The sequence below is a fragment of the Mixophyes fleayi genome, chromosome 6, assembly GCF_038048845.1.
Source record: "Mixophyes fleayi isolate aMixFle1 chromosome 6, aMixFle1.hap1, whole genome shotgun sequence".
Classification (NCBI taxonomy): domain Eukaryota; kingdom Metazoa; phylum Chordata; class Amphibia; order Anura; family Limnodynastidae; genus Mixophyes; species Mixophyes fleayi.
The window spans coordinates 141,871,976-141,894,555 of record NC_134407.1 but is presented as its reverse complement, the minus strand read 5'-3'; the positions used below and the strand labels follow the sequence as shown (position 1 = coordinate 141,894,555).

Below are 22,580 nucleotides of genomic sequence, written 5' to 3'. Positions count from 1 at the left end.
GAACTACCACGGCTGCCAGGTTTTAAGGAATTTATAATAGTGTTGCTAAGGAGCCTTGTGAGGTATTTGCAGGGCCGGATTAACCCGAGGTCTAACTGGGCTACAGACCAGGGGCCTCGGGCATCCGTAGGGCCCTTTCTTGAAAGTATTTTTTTTTATGTTGAGCTGTAGCGAGCCGCCGGCCACGCTACAGCCTGTACCGTGGTCGGGAACTCAGAATCCTGAATGATGGTGACGTCACGTCACTCACCTCCATTGACAGGCTGCAGGCAATGGTCCGTCCGCGGCGTGCACCTATCTCCTTACTAAGGAGATCTCGCGAGAGTGAGATCACTCTCACGAGATCTCCTCAGGAAGGAGATAGGTGCACGCCGCGGAATGGACACTACAGGCAGCAGGGACAGGGTGTGAGCTGACAGAAGAGAAGACCAGCGATGAAGACCGAGGTAAGCTCGCTCTTGGGGGCTGGCTGGCTCAGACAACTGTACATTGTATTTTTGGGTAACAAGATGAGGTACAGGGCTCAAAAGTATGTGCCTAAAGCTGGAATTTATTCTATTATGTGTACATAAATGCAAATAAACATGTTCTGGCCAGAACAAAGACATATAAACAATAAAATGTGCACAATGCAGAGCACGGTATGAGATAATTGCACTGGGCAATACAGTAAACAGTATACTGAATAAGCAAAGAAATGTCCAAATGTAAAAAGGGCAAACTGATCAGAAGTATGAAAAACGACTAAACAGTCTATGAAAAAATGATATAAAATAGATAAAAAAAAAAAAAAAAATGGAAAAGAAAAAATGAAAAACAAAAAAAAGAGTCCAAACACACATGAGTTAGGGCCAAAACCCATAAAATGAAAAGTAAGTAGCTGTTCAATGCACGATACTACCGAAAGTTTGCCCTTTTTACATTTGGACATTTCTTTGCTTATTCAGTATATCCAGCTTTAGGCACATACTTTTGCGCCCTGAACCTCATCTTGTTACCCATCTTTATTTGGGAGGGTGTGGATTTCCCTACGTATACCACGGGTTCTATTTTGTGGCTGCATCCTCACATATAAGGAAGTGCGGGCCCTTCCCACTACCATTTTCTTATTGTATTTTTGGTGCAGAGAATTACAAGGAAGGGGGGCTGGCTGGCACGCATATTGTGCTTTTGGGTTAGATTATTGCAGGGCGGGGTTTGGGGGCTGGCTGGCAAAGTGTGTACTTTTGAGGGAGATATTTGCAGGGGGAGGGGGGGTTTGGGGGCTGGCTGGCACAGTGTGCACTTTTGGGGGAGATATTTGCAGGGCGGGGTTTGGGGGCTGGCTGGCAAAGTGTGCATTTTGAGAATACTGATTTAGTATATTAAAAGGAACACAGCTCAAACTACTTATGCCCAATCCGATATTACTAGGGAGCCCCCAATAATATCGGATTAGGCATAAGTCGCTTGAAAAATGGGGGCCTCACAGTACCCCTAGCCCAGGGGCCTACAGTGTCTTAATCCGGCCCTGGGTATTTGAATGAGATTATGTAGCAAATATGGCTAGTCACTGAAAGCAAAAGTGGGATGGAAGGGTATATAGTGATTTTGAATCTGGCAGCACTGATAATGTGCTTAATTAGTCTATTTAGATGACTGGTTATCTCAGGTAATGTATTTAGAAAAAAAATATTTGTAACAGATGGTAGAGCTTCTTCGGGATCAGGTGCTGTATAATTTCTCTTGGCTATCCAATATCTAAACATCTTGATAAATGGCTGCATTATCAGGAGCGTGGCTTGGCAGCAAAGATGGCCGGTCGAGTCCTCTGACATCACCCTGTCCTAATCTACTTTACCCAGCTGCTGACTAACTTCAAAAGATTGTGGATGCTTTGGGTACCTGCCCGATTGCATCTTTGCCACACTTGGACACGGAGGCTTTCAATTCCTGGAGAGAACTACAGAGTTTCGGTGCAAAAAGCGCTTGTGTGGGTAATCAAGGTTTATTCTCCATTGAACCTTACTATTTGATTCTGCCCGACTCTCCATCAGTGCTCACCCCTAGCAGAGATCGGTTAGCCCTGTCTGCCTCTCAAGTATCATGGCAATAGAGGAGGTGAAGCAGCCATGGAGCAGAGTACCCAATTGTGGCGACGTCCTCCTGCAGGTGTGGCGTACTACCTGTCCTCAAGCTCCATTAAAATGCTGATCTGCACCTATTACACAATCCACGCAGACCGTCTTGGAGCCGACAACATGCGTCATCTCCATATATAATGCTGAAAATGCAACCTGCGATGCATGAACTTCCCTAAGGTCGCATTAACGCTAAATACCAGGCTTTTGTTAGCCTGTTTTGAGATCTTTTAGCCAACACTAGGCTTACAAACAATAGCACCATATTAAAGGGTGCTTGCAACAACAATTTCTTCTGCAATGTATGCACTCCCAAAGGGAGCTTCTCTGTACCCTAAGCTGAGCTGTGTCTGTGGACTCTGTGCTCTTTATTTTGCTCTGCCATTATATGATCCTATGCAGTCAATTGTAAGGAGGAACACTCAGGTGAACTGTATATTGCCACCTAGTGGCTGCAGTTATGATTGCAGATTTGACTTTACCATATTTGCTGTAGGACAAGATTTCTTCCTGGCAACTGTAACCAGCATTTAATTCTACTTGCTCTACGGTACACTCGTATAGTGCTGTATGGTTGTTTAAAAATTTTCCAATGGGGGAATGTGGCCAGTGACAACTCACGCTTTTGCAACCACTTAAATCTCTTCCCACATAAACAGGAATTACTAACCAAACATGACTTTGAATTGTTCGAAGCGAAGCTGCAAAAGAAGAAGTTGACTGATTTACAAGTCTTTTACCTTGATAAGTTGAATTCGAATTACAGTTCCTCATAAGAGAGCATAATTTACTCTTGAAAGTCGATATTGCAGAACCAGTCCCTCACACTTCCTGGCTTGAACTTCGTGTTTAGCTATAATGGTTTATTAGGTGAATAGTGTGGAGATAAATGTAGTTTCAAATGAAGCTTTTCTTTAGTTTTAAAGAACGGGAAAATGGTGTATTTTGTTTAAAACAACTGTGTTGCCCTAAAAACTTTCTGGAGCAGGAGAAGAAGTTTTCTGTGTTTGCACGTCTTGCTAGTATTTTCCAGTTGATTCTAGATTTTTTCCCCCTCTCCATATTAAATGGTTACATGTAGATTGTAGATTTGCAAGAGTTGTGAAAGGAACCTTAATTGTAGTTTTCTTCTTCTGGTGGTTATTCTGTCTGGAATCCTATCTTGCGGTCAGCGAAACTTGGCAAGGAAGGCATTACCTTCTCCTGGATCCTTAATTTAAATAGGACTCTTATACAATTAGACAAAATGGGAAATCCACAGTAATATTTTATGCTCATTGCCCTCAACATCATTGTCTGTAACTGCCCACATATGCTCTTAATTGCATTTTGGTAATGGTTATTGGGGCTAAATTTATTAAGAGTTAGAGTTATAGAGTTATTTGAATAGTACATGTGTCAAAATGTATTTGAAACATGTTCTGGCTTACAAAGCATACCCGTTCTTCCATTTTATAAGGCTGCTGGGGTACAATAAAATCTCGGGAAGGGGTTTCAATAACTTTTGTGCAGTACTTTGGGGTTTTTTGTGCTCTATTCATGGTGAGTTGTTTATCTGTAGCCGTAGGCAAGAGATAATGAGAGCCTTTTTAGAAAGAAAACTAGAATGTCAAAAACTATTGCTGCACAATCTGATGTTTCTGTATCTGTTCTGTAGTACATATTTGCCTTTTTACATGGAATTAACGTGCATTGTGTTATTTTAAACACTTCTTGAAGCATGTCATATGCACCAAATTAGAGCAACACAGTGGAAAACTTGCAGCCTTCTCAATGTTGTACTAGAAAAGAGATGCAGTCGATACGTTAAATAAATATGCATTTCCACCTGCATTTAGATTAATCAAAATAATGACGGAGAGAAGCAGAAAAGGAGAGAACAAAATGGATCTTGAAAAGTTGACAAGCAAAGCGCAGCACACACTTAGATGTGAATGACCTAGAGCAGGACAGGAGGAGACATATGAAAAGAAGTTCTTGTAAGATACAAAAGGCCAGGACTGAGAGCAAAAGCAAATTGTAGACATTTATTATGCAGTTTACAATAACCCATTCTAAAAAAGACATAATTAAGAGAGCAAATAGGAATGTTCCATAAGGGAAAATTAACCTAAAATCATTGGGCAATGAAAATACATTGGGAAATTTTACAGGTGGAGGTATTTGGACATAACCCAATTTAACAAGGAGACATTACTCTGGGGTTATATCTTCCCTCAGCAAAGTATTTTGCTGATGGTTCAGTAACATCAAATTGCTTGACAGGCATCAGAATAAACCCAAATAATGTATCATTCAATTTACTCCATATATTGAAGGGTGAAATGGGCTTTGGTCATTCCCTGAGAAAGCAAAGGATGTACCCAATACCCCCTCCTCCTCCTCTGCGTTCTAACCAAACCTCTTCTGCGATTAAGCAAAACTGCCACAGCTAGAGCTTAACAAGTCAGATTGTCCATTTTCTCTCAGCAATGTCACAGAAAACTAAACTGTGGCTAAACATCTAGGAGTTGGAAGCAATGCATGTTTAAAAGTGAAGCTGAAACGCATTTGTAAAAACACATTTAAACATATTAAATGCGTACATAAACATAATGCGTATCATATCCATTTTCAAATCTTGATCACAATGCATTAAGGTCCACAGATAAAACATCAGATTTAGAAATTTGCTTAGTTTTCTCTATTTTTTTTTTGAGAAATGTAAAGTTAAACACATATTTACATATGTTAATATAAGCGGGAGTTGCATGTTTTAGGTACTAAGGAATATCACCCATAGAAAATGTCTGACAAATTATAACACACATGTCAATGTATGGTTTCCTTCATGCTGAAACAATTCTAGAGGACCCTGCTCCTTCCATCTGTATTTTTCAGTTTGTGGCTTCCTACATACTTCCATTCCCCTCTTCACATCATGATATTGCCCCTGTCACATACAGCCCTGTCCTCAGTAACATAATTACAAGCGTAAACTGGTCACTACCTCCCACAAGATCAGCACACTCATCTGCTGTAATACTCCATGCTGCTGTAGGCATTTTGATGATCTGAATGACTACAGTAGATGAGGAACCTAGTCAAACACCTTAAAAACAATAACATGTGCAAGGGCAAAATTTTCAGTTTGGGGGTTAATATATTTACCCATCATCAAAATATATATATATATATATATATATATATATATATATATATATATATATATATATATATATATATATATATATATATATATATATATATATATATATATACCAAATGCAAATGGCATAAATTTTCTTTTTACAAGGATGAGCCATTGCAAGGGATTCAACTGAGCTTTTCTCCCTTTTATTTTACTCTGTTCCAGATTGCTGTCTGGATATTTATAGCTGCTATAAGATCCAGGTTACACTGAACCTATCACTGCTGACAAGGGTGCACTAATTAATAAAAATAAATATTTATTTAGTTATCCTATAAATTAGGACCAATCTGTCCGGAAAAAATAAATTGTTAAGATCACTTATGTACATATAGTTGTTCAGTTTTCTTTAACTACGCAAAGTCCTGTAATGTGCTCTGGCCACAAAAGTATAAATTAAGCATGATCAAGAAGTGATTAAACAGCCAATTCAATATTTCTGGTGTAAAGGGGAGGCTGTTATCCCCTCTTTCTATGCTTGTTGACAGACACACACACACTGTAATCTAAGTCTATTTGCCTATTTTCTGAACAGCCAATTCAGTGGACAACTTGGCTATATGTACAGGGCTACATTTGTACAGATCCAGGCAAACAATGGGCCACATGACTGGATCACAAACTATTAGACCTGAGATATATACAATGTTATTGGATGTTTCACTTTCTGTTCCAAGCAGTCAAATGGGATTAAACTGGACCTGGAAACGGGATACCATGGATTAGGTACAAATCAACCAAGTTGGATAAAAATATATGTATATGTGGCCAGTTTTAGTGCACGCCATTACCAAACAATCAAGCAGAACTGCTCTCAAGTACAAAAGCACTCATATTAATTTACTATATTTATATTCACAGCACTTAGAACAGGTCTATCAAGACAAAGGGAGGACACAGATGAAAAAGGAAACGGTTAAGTGATTTAATCTACTACTGAAATCAGAAATTGACAATGAAGTGTTCCCTTAATACTTTCCCATTATGAAAGTCTAAAATAACACTGCATTGTTCGTAACAGTTGATGACAAATTAATATAAGGGAAATTACACATATGGGAAAAAGGTCAAACTGCAGCACAATCTTCCCATTATACATCATGTATGAGACACTGTTTATTTTGGAAACAGTCCAATTCCATTTTTTCAAAACAGGAGACAAACTGACACTGACTCAGTGAACTTAATGTTACCTTGACATTCTGCTGCAGTCAGGGAGCATTTGCTCATCACTCTGCTACAAAAAACCTAAAGGTCCTCACACTCTGCACTCCAGTTTTTTTATGTATATAATTCAGCCTTACCACTCTCCAGGCAGATCAGCATTTGCTCCCCTTATTTAAGGCTGGATAACACTTATTTATTTGCCCTGAAGAATGGATGGAGAGCCATCCCCATTAACTATAAAAAGTGTTTTGTTTTTTTATTAAATCAGATTTTTTTTATTTAAAGTTTCAAAAACAATACAAAAAAAGAAAAAAAAAAGAAAAAGAAGATATAGCTCTAATATGTAAAGTGTTCCAAACGTGACAGATAGTACAACATAATAAAGCAGACATATCACCTGGAAGCACGTTAACATCCCCATGGTGTGACGCACCAAACTACCAAGATGGTTCCATTCTGCTCCCTCTCAATGTTGCAGGAGAGGCAGTAAACCATAGGAGAGACAACTAAGTGACCGTCAGTGGCCAAGCATAGGTGCAAGGGCACACGTGGTGTGGCGGGGGGAGCGGGCAATCCAGAGTCAAAGCAGGGGGGAGAGAAAGACTTCTCAGGCAGGATCAAAGTCAGCTGCCAGTGAGGTCAAATAGCGTTTTTACTTGCTCTTTAATAGCTTGCTTATCTCTCAGAATCTTCATAATGTTAATGTATTCATGAGTGATTGTAGAGCCACACTTTCAATGGAAGGTAAATGCAGTGTTAACAGACCTCTGAATAGTAATTAGTAAAAGGAGTACTGAGAGCATAGTTCTCATAATGATCTACTAACTTCAAACACTGAATAGACCCTAGGATACAGCATTTTTGGTTCATTGGACCTTTGAAGTCAGAGCCATTGGTACTAAAAGTTCAAAGCAACATTTCATAAGTGGCTGTAGCGATGCTCTTAAGTATGTATCCTAACAATGGCTGTTTGTCAAATACACATTTAAAAGGCTGTAAAACCTCCAAATATGACCCATGAAGGTATTGCTCATTACTAACTGGACTTTCCACTACAGCTTTGTAAAAATGTAAAGTATTACCTCCTCACCATCTCATTACACACAGTTGAAGCTCCTCCTACATCCCTAGGACAGTGTCCTAATGGAATCAGATACAGGTGAAATATCTATGTGCAGTCTTTTGAGCTGCCGTAATATAATTGGACCTGCCTGTATATATGAATCCACCAGTCCAGACAGCGTATTTGTGCAAAGCCAGCCTCCACTGAATCACTGACTGTCTGTCTGTTTAGAGAATCACCATCCAAATGGTGGAAATAATTAAGTATAAACACTTCACTTATTTCATGTAAATTGATGTCCCTGGTGATGTCACACCAGAGACTAGGGTCTGTATGGTCATTGTCAAGGCAGAGTGGGGACATAAACACTCACTAGAGAAACTAGACATAGAAATTAACCTACAAACAGCAAAAGTAAACACATTAGAGTAATCAAAAACCCACAAGAATGCCAACAATTAATTAGCTCAAAGACCCAAAAAAAACACCTAACAGGAGCGTCTTAGAAACAAAAAAAATAAAAAAAAATTCAAAACAAAAAAACAGCAAGGGACACAGACAACTACACAAAACACAAACTGTAGACACACCAAACTAAACAATGACTATAACAGCTTTTCCAACACATACCACAAATATGACAAACCAGCAAGCACAAATCCACCTGACATACAACTCATCCAAAGACTGAATCATAGAAACGTGCAACACACCCTGCATTGTCCATCTCACTTCTCATTCACAAATATTATCCCCAGTATAACAAACTACAGCACAATATAATAATACTGTACTATAGATTACCATAGTCTTACAACCAAACAATGAATATGACCAAAACATGAAATACCAACCCCTACCCAAGCACACAAGTGCCAGTAATTCACAACCAACAGCATCACAAACACCTTAGCACAACCAAATACCTGCCAACACATGGAAACCGCAACCACAACAGAATAATTTTTTAGAACAGGCCACAGCAATAACAGACAGAGGAGCACCATTACATCTCACTCTTCTGCAACAATACAAAACAAAAAAACACGAGAGGAAGAAATAGAGGCAGACCAAAATAAAAAAAATACAACATGAACTTAACCCAATGAACACAAATCAGGTATTTTCAACCTAAACAGTAGGACCCTAAACACAAACCATTTTACATTACTTAATAAGGGTCTACAGCATACACAAATTTTGATGCATATATTGACACAAGTAAATTCTGTAAGAAACAAACATTAAAAAGATACAGACAACACAAAACATGTCACACTGGCAAATTTGTATAATTATTCATAAGCAAAAAACATAATACCTCAAGAGGCACAACATGTACTCCACATCCTACATGACCATACATGAAAAGATTCATATATGTGGAGCACAATAAATGTAAGGTCATTTGTACACAAGCATCCCACATCATAATGGAAGACATTAGAAAAAGGAGGTAAACATATAGAGAGACCAAATAGATTTCATCTTAAAAAGTATCAATTACACACACAAATATTCCCCATTCCGGGACACATACTACCTACAAGCACACGGGACAGCTATGTGAAATTTAGCCTCAGCTATGCCAACCTTAACATGAACACATTAAGAGAATGCAGTATCTAGAGATAACCCATACAAACAATACATAACAGCACCCCTCTGGAAACTAAACATCAATAATAAACTCTTTATCTGGAAGTGAACAGAACCCACACTTAAGAAATTGATTAAACAAATAAACCAGAACACATCTGCCCATACAACCCACACAAAAAAGCGAACGACCTCCAGAATTTACTAGTATCTAGCAACTTCAAGACCCTAAACACCAAACATAAATCGCAGACAAAACCGAAAAACCTCAAAAGCTGTGGTGAATGAAAGGCTTGCAGAAACCGCACAACGAAAACAGGGAAAAACTTTACATGCGCAACCAGAAAACCAATAGACATGAATAAAGGGAAAACAAGAATCCTAGAAGATAAGAATATACAAAAACACAAAGCCTAGAACAATTCAAAACAATACACAACGGTAACAAAGTACCAGCAACCCTTCTTGCCAAGATCACTCAATATCAGTGCCACATCACTCCTTGTTCTAACGATCACTAAATTTACCCCACATATATAAAAACTAGCCACCCAAAAATTCATAAACACAGACTTGAATTATATTTATCACACCACATGAATACTATGTATGTATGTATGTATGAAGTTTTGTCATTGATTCACAGCCTCAAATTGCCCTCATTATTTCCATAATTATCTTCGTTCATCATACCACTTTTATTATTAATAAATAATCTGCTAAACCCACACCAATATTTTAGTATCCAACAATAACAATAATATTACATTTCCTATTCATCTATTCCCATCTATTAGCGTCGCTTCCCTAAATTTTTCTTTCCCATTCTTTATTTTATTGTATTCCAATTCACATTTTTATTACCACTTCTATTTTTATCTTTATTTTTCATTTTTATTTATATATGGTAATGCCTCACACAGCCACACCCAGAGCCTATACTGTTAGACACACATGAAACATATTGAGCGCCCTGGAAGATATCCTATTGAAAATTTACATTGTATGTAATGAAATCGACGATTGTTTTGAAGTGTCTGACGGTTCAATACAGTTCACAGATAATTTCATATCTTTTAACTTTCATTCTTCACCTCATACCTTTTGCTATGAAAAATTTATAATATATATCTCTTTCATATGCCCAAAAACACAGACTATCATTTATTTATATACTGATCCTAACTGTTACATTGAGCCACACTTTAAATGTACGGCTATCCCACCAATCATTTAAATAAACTCTCACCTTGTTAAAACCACCACGGCAACCCCCTCCCCAATCATCCCCACCTGCCCCTTAGAAACACCCGCTGTTTAAAATATCAGTGCCTCATTTGGGATGCGCGCGGAGCACCATGTCTCTGATGTTATGCAACAGAGATGCACATTCAAATCAGTGCATTGAGAAGTTTATGTCTCTATTGATATAGGATTAGTGGTACTATGGTGGCGGTGGTACTCGCCCGTTAAGTCAATGAACGAGGGAGGTGGTGATTAGATATGAAATCAGGTGTGCACACAGCCCTCAAACCTACATCAACAACTTCACCAGCATTTGAACGGGGCATATCAATAGATGGTATGACCCAGTACAAAAACTATAATGATACACCTTTTTGGTACCGACACAGGTCTAAGGTTAATAGAAAAAACAGCATTCCTTCATTCTTGTAAAAGAACCCACTGAGGAAGTCACAAGCCAGTGGCAACAATGTTTGGAACAGTCTACACAGTTAATGGGCCACTCCTGACAACAGTTTAAATTATTCTTCGCTATTTATTATCCATAATACATTTATCAAATTACCATTTTATAATCACTTACTATCTTAATTCTTTCTTCATGATCTTATTTTTTCCATCTATATTTATCTTTATTATTTGTACCTTTGTTATTTATTACTTTTCGTCTATGTATAGCATACACCTATTTTTATTTACCATTATATGTCTACACATTTTCCTACAATTATCTTATTTGTTATTAGTTTGTGTCTTTTTTATTCATGCCACATTATTCCTACTAATCATATAGCAGTAAAATACTTATATTTTCTCCTTTTGTATACTCTCTACAGACTTCTTCATCCTGATCTTATCTACATTATTTACTCCCTTTGTTTCATATACTACTCATCCAATTTCATCTTCATATTCTATATTTTGTACACATACCTGTTTATATAAAATCACCCAAATACCAAACAATCCCCTTCCTGCTCCCGAATCTTCCCCCATAACCTGTCTACTGCCATTTCTATTCTATGCAACAACTTTTCTCATTATACCATTATATTATTTTTCCTGTTCATTTTAAGACTTTTCCATGTTTATCTCTTGTATTATTTCTTCAGCCCACCAAGGATTCCATTCACATTCTCACAACTCCTCCTTCTCAACAAATACCACACAGACCGCAGGCTCCAAAGTAACAACACCACAGACATCCTACAGAACACCAAGTACACTATGTAGAGGACACTGTATTTTGTAGTGCATACATATTACAGCTCTTACTACGCTAAGTGCACTAGAGTATTCTTTATGCCGTTATTTCATCTATATTATTCAGCTCAGTAATACTATTTTAATATTTATGACAAACAGCGACTTTAATTACTCTTTACAAGCATAACGTCACCTTTAGCAGAGTCATTGCTAAATATGGCCCTTTGTACAGGAATATGAGGAACTGGGAAACCTCTAAATTTCCTGCTTACATACTTTGTCATGAAAAAATAGTTTGTTTTTTGTTCAAATCAGCAGCCTTCACAAAACAATATCCATAGTCCTTTACAATCTGGGTGTCAACCAAAAAGATTTACAGTTCAAGGCTGTTTCCTGGGGCCACTAATGTATGATGAATTTAGAAAGGACTTCACGACAGCCTGTAAATCAGCTTCTATGCACATGTATGCAGTAGTTGACACTATCTTATATGTGCACAGCTCAAACTTCTCTGACAAATGTACTTTAATCTGATTTCTCTCAAGTGAACAATGGATTGTTACCTCAGTTCTACAGAAAGCTCTATCAGACCTGTTTACTGCATCCACTTAGTAAAGCTGGGTACACACTACAGAATTTTCCACCAACTTTTTATGCTGATCGATTTTACATCCGATCGATAGTCCATGGACTGCATACACACTAGCCTTGTTTTAGACGATAAAGGGAAGAGCGGCCGTCCGCGACTTTTTACAGTCATGTTGTCGTGAGCAATAATTTTAATTTTGTACACACTGAAGCATCATTTGCGGGACATGTAACGATATACCAAAAACATTAGCATAAAGGGGCAGAGCTTTCACTATAGTTAACACCCAAAGCCGCATAAAAAGAGAAGGCAACACTGTCTCTTCATTCATTCCTATAAAATAGAAGTTTATTACCATTCATAAAATTTAGAAAAAACATTAAACTGGTCAAGTGCAATGCAATATTTTTTCCCTAATAATAAAATCCCTTCGTATGTAATGCAATGCTCCATTCTCTGCGGGCATCATCGCTGATTGGTCCGCAGCAGAAACGAATGCCCATGTCTGAGTGTATAAAATGACAGGAGCCTGTCTGGCGCTGAGGAGTGTGAGAAGATGGCGGTTTTTAATTTAAAAAAATTAAAAACCTTGAGAAAAATTTTGTTGAAATGTATATGCTGTTTGGAACTGTTCTGCTACAAACCAGTAGCACCTTTAAAGTGTAATACTAATTTTTTCACTTGTCATATTCTGCAATAAAAATATTTGTACTTCTTTTCCTGCAATAGAACTGTTGCATGAACACTGTGTGGTTTATTCTGGGTATTTTACAAATATTAGTTAATAAAGGTTAATATGACTTTATAAGTTTCTAAACTTATACCTTTATAAAACTATTAAAGGGTAAATATGAATAGGTTCCCAACATAGATGCAAAGGGTAATAACACACATGCTTTATACTAGTGTAATGGTCTGCAACCAGACAGGTGCAATACATATCTATAAAAAACACAAGTCAGTGATGTGCGGATACCGCACCACGTGGGACTGGTACAGGCATCACAAATTTACATACACACACACACACCCAGGTCGAGGAAGTATCGGAAGATTGTCGTGGATCGGTCGGAAATGTATACACACTACACATCGGAAAGGAGATTGGAACGAAAATATTGTACGTTATGACCAACCAAATGAGGCGCAAATCGTCCATTTGGGCAGACTTTCGACCATCGTGTCACTACACACACAGACCCGACTTTCGAAGGAGCGGTCATATGTCGGCTGGTTGAGCCGATTATTGGACAAAAACCCTGTAGTGTGTACCCAGCTTAAGGAAGGACATGACATTTAAAGTCATATCAGATACCAAGGGTTGTCAAAATGGAATTTTTATACTTAAATACGTTCATCATCATCATCATTTATTTATATAGCGCCACTAATTCCGCAGCGCTGTTCAGTCCCTGCCCCATTGGGGCTTACAGTCTAAATTCCCTAATACACACACACACACACACACACACAGACATAGACAGACACACAGACTAGGGTCAATTCGTTAGCAGCCAATTAACCTACCAGTATGTTTTTGGAGTGTGGGAGGAAACCGGAGCACCCGGAGGAAACCCACGCAAACACGGGGAGAACATACAAACTCCTCACAGATAAGGCCATGTTCGGGAATTGAACACGTGACCCCGGTGCTGTAAGGCAGATGTGCCAACTACTACGCCACCGTGCTGCCCATTTAAATAATCCTAGCATCAAAAACTGGCATCCCTAGTCTTATAAAAGGTATGCACGGAAGACCATAATGGCTGCCCGAAAGAACCGCTCAGCCGAAACTCAACGCTGCTCCATCCAAAAGGCGATCACCATCTTTATCAGTCTAGTGCCACAACTTCACCTGGACTCCTTCCGCTTTTAACACCCTTTTTTTTTAGGGTGCACGATCATCACCATTTGATAGCACAAGTAATTAACCTAAATTCCACAGGAGTTTTATTTGTGCCTTTCTAATGGTTGATTAACGCCACTGCGGTGGTGTCGTCTAATTGAAGTCATATGTGATTTCCCTGTGACATAAGGTGACATGAACTAGAGCATTTAGCACCACTCTTAATTCTAGAACATTTATCGGAAGCTTTGCTTTCGCTGGGGAGCACAAACCCTGGAACAGACAGTGACAGATGACAGTCCCCCTAGCGCTAGAGGCTAAAGTCCCAATTGTCCAATTCCATATGGCAAGGGTATAGTCCCTGCTAATACTGATGTGTCTCAGCCTACTTCAGCGCAGTGTCCATCTTTGAGCCAAGACACCTTACTAAATAGTATGAATACAAACAGGATGTCCATCTGATCATAGTAAAAGTATTGAGGATCATTTGTGAAACAGGTAGTGAGAAGGCAGCAGTTCAATGTATCCTTGATTTATAACTCCCTTCACTCAGGAACCTGAAGTGAAAATAAACCACTGACCCCTATAAACCAGCAGACAGGCTCCCACCACAGCCGCTGCGAGTGGAAAGAATGCCCATCATGCAGCCTATTTGTCTAAGAACTTGGCTGATGGCTTCTTAGAGGACAAACAGAGGTTAAAATGGGTCTCAGTGAAACATCAGCCACTACTTTTTTTTTTTTAAAGAATGGTCTCAAACATATTTTCTAATTGCGAAAAATAAGGAAGGCAAGCAACAGCGTTTTCTTCCTTTTAAACTGCATACTTTCCAGCCTCTGCTGACGTGTAGTACCTGGCCCCCACTAAATTATCCACCTCACGACGAGTCATTGTGAAAGCGCAAGGAATCCTCAATGTCTGATTGCTCTGCTACCTCACCCTCTAATTAAGGTAAGTACACCCCCCCCCTCCCTGATTATCATACCAATCACAAGATAAACGCCTGCTAGGTCATATATTGCATTAGAGTATACACTCAAGAAAATTTTCTTGGTGTGTGTGCGCCGAACTTTAGGTACACTTAGAATCCAACTCTGTCCTTGATCTAACCAATACAGAACTCTGATTTTTCCACAACTTAGCCAGTGAGGAGTGATCTAGAATCTTCTCTAAGGATGTCTTGCCTCAGACTCTAAAGCTAGCTACACACTAAGATACCCTTAACGATTTTACCAATGACTAAAAGTTCCAATCAGTAGGCAGATTCATGCGTACACACTTACACGATTTTACACAATTTACATTCAGATCTGTGCTCTTCATCTGTCATAACCATCTGCTAAAAACACTCTATAATCTATAGAGATCTGCCTCCACGTATATTCACACTGCAGAATTTGCCCGACATTGTTCCATCGTTTTTAAAGACATTTTTAGTCCGATTATAAAATTAAATGAAACGATACAATGTGGTTTGGAACGATAAAACATGATCATGGGATAGTACACACTAATGCGATATCGGAAAGAACAGCCGTTTATGATGTGATTGGCTTGATAATCAGGGGAACAACCTCTAGTGTGTATGTAGCTTTAGCTATAGACAACAGGCTCTGCTAGCACATTACAATTAAGCTACCTTTTGTTTTACAATGCATGGAAAAGCACCAGCCTTTGAGAGAGAAAAAAGTTAGAGATAACAATGACAGCTTTACAATGCATTTACAAAGTATGTACTTAAGTACTTTAAATAAAAGAAAACAAATTTAGACTTTGTTCTTTATATCCTATTATACATCATTTTGAACATAATGACCTTTTGAAAAGTGTGCTAATTTCTTTACAAGGGCTGAGGGAATAATTTTATAGCCCTAGAGGTTTACTCTACCACTTTATTATTACAGATCTTAAAGAGAAATGGCAGCTATACATGAAAATTACATATTATATATTGTAATACATGTCCAATCAAACGTGGGTTTATTTGGGCATAAATGTGATACTGCAGAAATGTCTTTTGCCGACCATTTCAGTCTACACATCATCATCCCCCTAAAGCTTAAAAACAAAATTTTTGGGGCAGATTCTCATTAATAAGGTAGAACTGAAGGCCCCATTTAAATCTTCAGATGCATTTGCTTAATAATAAGCAGACTTGTGCATTGACGGAAGATTCTACCTTTAAAAGACTGGAGGAAAGCCAACATGGCTTGATAGCCAATAAATCTATTTGATCTGTATGCCAGAAGCAAAGAAGGTGCAGTAAACAGTATTGTGCGTAATGCAGACAATGGTGATGGGTAATTAAGTGTTTTTGAGGAACATTATGTTCCTGAGCTAATGTCTGAAAAAAACAAAAAGGATTTCTCAGAAACCACAACAAATTCTAAGAACCCAAGCACCATAAAAAAAGTAAGTTGATAAAGATGGAAGAAGACACAATGCAAAGAAGAGATACCAGTGTTAGAAAATAGAATCCAAAACACATGTCTGGTTGGATGACAAAGTACTGCAACATATATTTGTCAAGAGATGCATTTATCAATATTTTGACAAGTGTTGAAACTGTGTTTACATTTCACTGATGTCATCACAAGTCAATCTACAATGGGTGGACATTAAAACCTTCCATTAATACTCAAACTTTTTTTATTTTATTTTTTTAAACTTAAAAGTCCACTAAATCTAAAACACCAGTTGCTTTATATAAATATTTATTTATAAGATTGACAAATATATATGTAAAAGATAAGGCTTAGGGGGTATTCAATTGTCCGCGGCTTCGAACGCGGAAAAACAATTACCGTTAATACTGTAATCTCTCGCTGGATTTCAGCTCGCAGCTCCCTGAGCAGACACTAAATGCCCGAAATGTGGTTCGTGTGATAGTGCTTTTTGCCATGTTGTGGGACCAAGATCACCATTGCTCACACCTGGATAGCATTTGACCCACCTGATTTCCAAAAATGGTCGAATTCTGGAGAACGACACCATGGGTCATAAGCGATATATGTACAATAATAGATATGGCAATTCATAAATACCATCAGACATGGTCTCGCTGGTATATTTACAGATATAGAATATGCGCTGAGGCGTCAATGTCACCAGTATAATGACTAGTCATCTAGCCGGCCCGATCCGGCACACCAGGAGTCAACTCACTGGCCTTAGTCGGTTCACTCTATATATGTGACCATCCCCTTTTAACATCGATTACCAAGTATTTTAGTAATTCTAACTGAATGTTTATAAGTTCAGTCATTGCAAGCTTGCTCTATTATACCTGTACTGTATATGAGCATGGATACCCAAGGTTTAATGAAAAAGACATGTGATTCAAAAAGAAAAAAAGAAAAAAAAGTGGCTGGTTGTAGTGTACTTTAATACTACTGCTGACAGGATGTCTGCTAAGTGTAGGAAAATCTCCCCCAACAATCATAACTTTATCGGAAACCTCTTCAATTTGGATAAACTTCTAAAACTTTTACTTCTGTATTTGTGAATGTTATTATTAGCTATACTTTATAAGCTCACTAGTGTTTTAAATGTAACAGTCCTTTAATCTGCCTTCACTTGTACTGCTGCTAGTGCCCCATGATGACTAAGATCAGTCATCTCTGATGCAGTCAGTCCCTACATTCAGAATACTATGCTTTTTAAAACGGACACTTTACAGGCGTCTCACTGTACGAGGGAAAAGTATCCCCCTCAAGCATTACTAGTGCCCATTGAACACCAAAGAATAACCCGACAATAGTTTGGAGGTAGCAATAAGTAGTGGACACTGCTTCAATGAACAAAGTTTGTGTGTCCTTTAAAGTATTTCTATTAATATGGAGTGAGAGGAGGGCAAAGCAACAAGAGAATTACATATAGACAACCGATTCTCTGCACTCACTCTTTCCAAACTTAAAATGCATTACATCTGCTTACATCTGTATTCAGTCATAAATTGTTAGTTTTGTGTATTGCTTTACATGACAGGTTGGCCAACAGATGCTTCTTGTATTCTCTGTATTACCTCTCATAATAACAAACTGAACAGTTATGTCCCTGCAGTAAGGGAGATGGATGCAACAATGATTTAAGACAGCAAAATGTACAGAATTCATAATAAATGTAATTGTTTTTCACTTTTTTCATTGCTGTCCCAAACCGACTAGCAAAAAAAAAACAAAAACAAATGTGGGTTGCAGTTTTCATTTAAAATACTATTTGTAATTTTAGTGTAAATCATAATAAATATTTATTTTAGATAGGATTATATAGAAAACAAAATAAATCCACTAACAAATTAGCTTGTTAGATACTGATAAAACATTTCAGCGATACAAACTGCTTTTTATCCGATCCATCATTTATACAAAGCTTGCTTAGACCCCCACCCCACATTGCGCTGGTAAGTGCCAAGTCGGGATATAAAGGATATGCGCCTTGGCTAAAAAAAAACGACAGCATAACTGATTGATCCTCTTTGTGAACCCACACTCATAAAACCGCATCCCTTACCTTTCAGTGACTCGGAACTCAAGTGACCCCTGCCATGGTTCAGGTGCTCAGTTGAACTCTCGGAGAATGTGAGTTTGGATCCAGCAGTAGCTTGTGCTGTAAAATGTAGTTATAGGAATATTAATAAGTTAGGAATGGTTGCTATTCATTAGAAAGAGTAAAACTGAAAGTGCAGAGATCTTGCCTTCCTCTCGCTCTGTCCGTGGTATGCTGTGCTCTGGTTTGTATCCACACCCATTTCCAGTAAATTCCTTACAGGCCAAGTCAAACTCTTTCTTATGATGGGGTCTGATAAACTGGTAGAAACCTGAAGAGATAAATTTATTGAAGAGATATGAATTTATTGGATTGAAATCAGTTTTTTAAACCCTATCTTCCCTCCTAAAATAAGGGTGCAGGTGGGAGGACTGAGGGTGGGGGCGGCTTGACAGTCATTCTGGGATAGGTACCAGATGTGTGGATGGAACACGTTACTCACCTCGTATCAGGATATGTTTCCCAGGGTCCTGGCAGAATAGAGTGCATAGTTGTGGAATGAGGCTCTGCAAGTCATCGTTTTTCTTGTAGTCAGTCAATGCTGCCATGAACAGTTTGTAGTTCTCCTGACTAAGACATTGCTTCACAGACAACAGGAACATGGATGCACTGCTCATTTTCCTATTAGGAGGGGAACTGTCCTCCAGAACCTTAGAAAAAAATAGAATCTGTGCTGTCTATAGAGCATATAGTGCAACTTAAAACTAGGAGAATATTTTTTTGTATTTGCTCTTTATCCGAAGCTGTAGGAGGATGCAGATAGTGGGTCATGATCCACTCCTCTAAGAAGCAGGGCACCAGAAGAAATTCAATTCAGTCGCTAATAATTCTCCTACTCCTCCTCAGTTTTTCAGGAGCAAAGACAAGCATTCCTGCCTGGGCTACTCTGTGTCCTCCTACAGTCTCAGAATTCCCCTTTTCTCCGTCAGCAGTAGGCATTTCCTAATACCACCCTCAACAGATAGGGAAGAATGCCTAAGCCGTTTGGAGAACCTTCCTGCTAAAGGATGCTTTTGCTAGGGCAATAACGTCTACTTTGCAAAACTTAGAAAACAGGGAGTCCATTTTCTTCCATTGCCCTGCCTCCGAGAGGGTGGAATGCAACCCACAATATCTTTCCCAATACTGCAGGAAGAGATAGAAGATAATAGAGAGGGTTAAGATATAAAAAATGTACCCGGTTATGAACGACCTTTATCTTTTTCTTGCCCCCTCTCTGCTCTTCCGCCAACCTCTTGTCATGCTGCAGAGACAGCGTGGAGAAACGCGTAACCTGGAGTAACACAGGCACATGCTTGAAACAGAAACAGAACAGATTCCAGAGTAAAAGCTGAAAAAAATGCTTGCCACTGTCACCTTCTCGTCTGAGCTAGAATCTCCATGCAGTCTTTTCTCACTATGATCCAATGCATCCAGTAATCCAGCTGGGCGGTGAATGGCAACACCTATATTTTGCTCGTATCCTTCACATAAACCAGACACTGCTCCAGATGGCAAGTCCATGGTGCACCCTATGGTCATGTAATATACAAATTATACATACAATACACCTGTACATGAGACACACACTAAAGAATGTAAAAGCAGGCATCTTTCCACATAATCACCAATTTCTCTTTTCCTCTTCAGACTGGGCACGTGAGAGTCTAGGGTCTTTGCTTTTATTAGAGCATTCCGGATACTACCGGCAGCATAAGAAGGCTGGGATTGTGAAGGAGAGCCAGAGACCGACACAGAAGGACCTCCTTCCTTACGAATACTGCGTGGCACAGGAGGAGGCATCTACAAAGGAGGTAATGGTTCACTATGCACACTTGGATGCAGATCTCAAAACTCTACAGACTTGAAGACCCAAAACTAAGACAAGAGCTTCAGACCACGAGAGAAGCCAACTTATTCATAAAAACTAACCAATGTGGCTCTACTTTCAACCATTGTCATTCCTGGTTCCCTAACTGAACTTACAATTTTCTGTGCCACGCGGAAGAACTGAGAGACATCACGTATGATATGGCCAAAATTGTCATAAACGCGTACGTAGGGACGGACCCAAGAGGGCAGTTGTGCTCGAGAATCGCTTTTACTGAACCTGTGGGAGATAAGAAAATAATATTACAGGACAAGGCAAAAAGACAACAACATCACAAATGCATTTCAAATTGTTTGTCTATTGAACAGTGTTAGACTCTTCTTGTAAAGAGGTATAACAAGCACATTATTATTTTATTTTAAAATTGAAAGTTTACTTTTCTTTTTGAAACCAGATTTTTTTAAGACTGTAGGGGGCATATTTACTAAACTACGAGTTTGAAAAAGTGGAGATGTTGCCCAGAGCAACCAGATTAATTTTGTACAATGTACAAAAATAACTAGAACCCGATTGGTTGCTATAGGCAACATCTGTTTAGTAAATATACCCCCAGGAGTTAGGCAAATTTTAAAACATCTTTATATGGTATGTACTAATAGTTACACACAGCTCACCTCTTAAAGACTCAATATTGAACCTGTCCACCCTTAACTGCATGTTTAGGGATTTCAGGAGCAGTCTGGCTTCTGAACCAGGAAAAGCCTGGAGTAAAAACACAAACCTTTTTCTGGAACACAACTAGCCACTCCTGCTGAAATGAAAGACTGACTGGCCTCTCATAGAGCCATACATTACACCCTGCTTCCTGGAAGACCCATAGGGAAAGCAGCACCTGGAAGGGAATGCCTGGAGACCTGTTATATATCCCCAGCTGACGATGTCTCTCACTCAGGTGTCTGTGGTGGAACTGCACCACTGGTCCATGAAGAGAGGCAGACGGGCTTCAACCACAGGAGTCCCCAGGTGAGAAACACGCCCGTCATGACGCATGTTTCTCAAAGAGCTTCGATGCTGGACGTCTAGTTGTCCAGGCCTGTTTATCTCTCAGCATCCCTCCCCTAGGGGCAAAGGAGTGACCTCTAGCCTTCCTTTCCCTACACAGATTACCCAGAAGGAAGGAGCTCTTCCCAACCTGTGGCCTGACCAATGATTTTATCTAGCTCAGGTCCAAACAGGACATCACATACAGAAGGGGTTATGTGTCTGCCTCCCAGTTCCACAGACATAGGGTCCGACTTGCTAATATGGCGGAAGCAGAAGCCCTAGCCCCAGTGAGCCACATATCAACACCAGGTTCTCCAAGATACTTAGAGCCCTCATGGATATGCTCCACCAAAGTGAGCAAATCTGGCTTGGGACTGTCAGGCTGCAAACCCTCTGCCAACTGTTCTGCCCATCATTCCCCTGCTTTATTGACCAGGACAGACGCCAAACTGAGTCTAAGAAGCCCCTGCTGCTGTGTAAACGGTCTTAAGCGTGACTTCAATTTTCCTATCTGTGCTGTCTCTTAAAAGAGGTCACATTAGAAATAGGAAAGGTGGTTGGGAAATGGGAGCATCCACTGCAGGCTGCAAGTCCCATTTTCCTAGATCTACACTAGGGAGAGGATAATAGTTTGAGGGACATCTGAAATTTACTGTCAAGTCAAGCCCACACTTTACTAAACAAGTCCACCAAATGAGTGTATGAAGACCAAAGAAAAGAAACAACCTGTTTCTTTTGACTCTTAAAAAGAGAAGTTTCTGGAATCGCCGATTCCTCATTGTCCCCGATCTCAATAGTCTGTCTAACAGCATGCACTAAGTCCTCCATACCTTGTTCCGCCTTCTCAGGAAAGGAGGAAACTTCTGGGCATTACACAAACTCCCCTTTCTCCTGGGAAGAGAAATCCAAATTAGGGGAACACCAGAAGCTGACGCTTCAGAGATCCACAAGTGGTGGCAGACATCAGAATCCTCTCCAAAGAAGAGGATACCTGAACTTTAACGTGCACTAACCTAGCAGGTTCTGGCTCCAAACTGGCTAGTAAAGAGCAAAAAAATGCGCACAACCTGAAAGTTCCAGGGAGGTTGGCTAAGGGGCAAGAATTGTGCTTTCCGAGACAGCTCTGAAAAAGCCTGGGCAAACACATGGCTAA

General features: G+C 39.2%; 1 protein-coding gene across 1 annotated transcript in view; it reads right to left on the bottom strand.

The window, feature by feature from the left end:
• RTEL1 (regulator of telomere elongation helicase 1) overlaps nt 1-22,580 on the bottom strand; it is a 74,130-nt gene that overhangs the window by 13,705 nt on the left and 37,845 nt on the right. The window contains exons 24-30 of the mRNA XM_075176621.1: nt 20,539-20,662; nt 20,181-20,355; nt 19,930-20,084; nt 19,751-19,846; nt 19,016-19,223; nt 18,722-18,844; nt 18,538-18,633 (exon numbers count right to left, since the gene is read on the bottom strand). Coding sequence (XP_075032722.1) covers nt 18,538-18,633; nt 18,722-18,844; nt 19,016-19,223; nt 19,751-19,846; nt 19,930-20,084; nt 20,181-20,355; nt 20,539-20,662 — 977 coding nt within the window. The remainder of the gene's footprint in view (nt 1-18,537; nt 18,634-18,721; nt 18,845-19,015; nt 19,224-19,750; nt 19,847-19,929; nt 20,085-20,180; nt 20,356-20,538; nt 20,663-22,580) is intronic.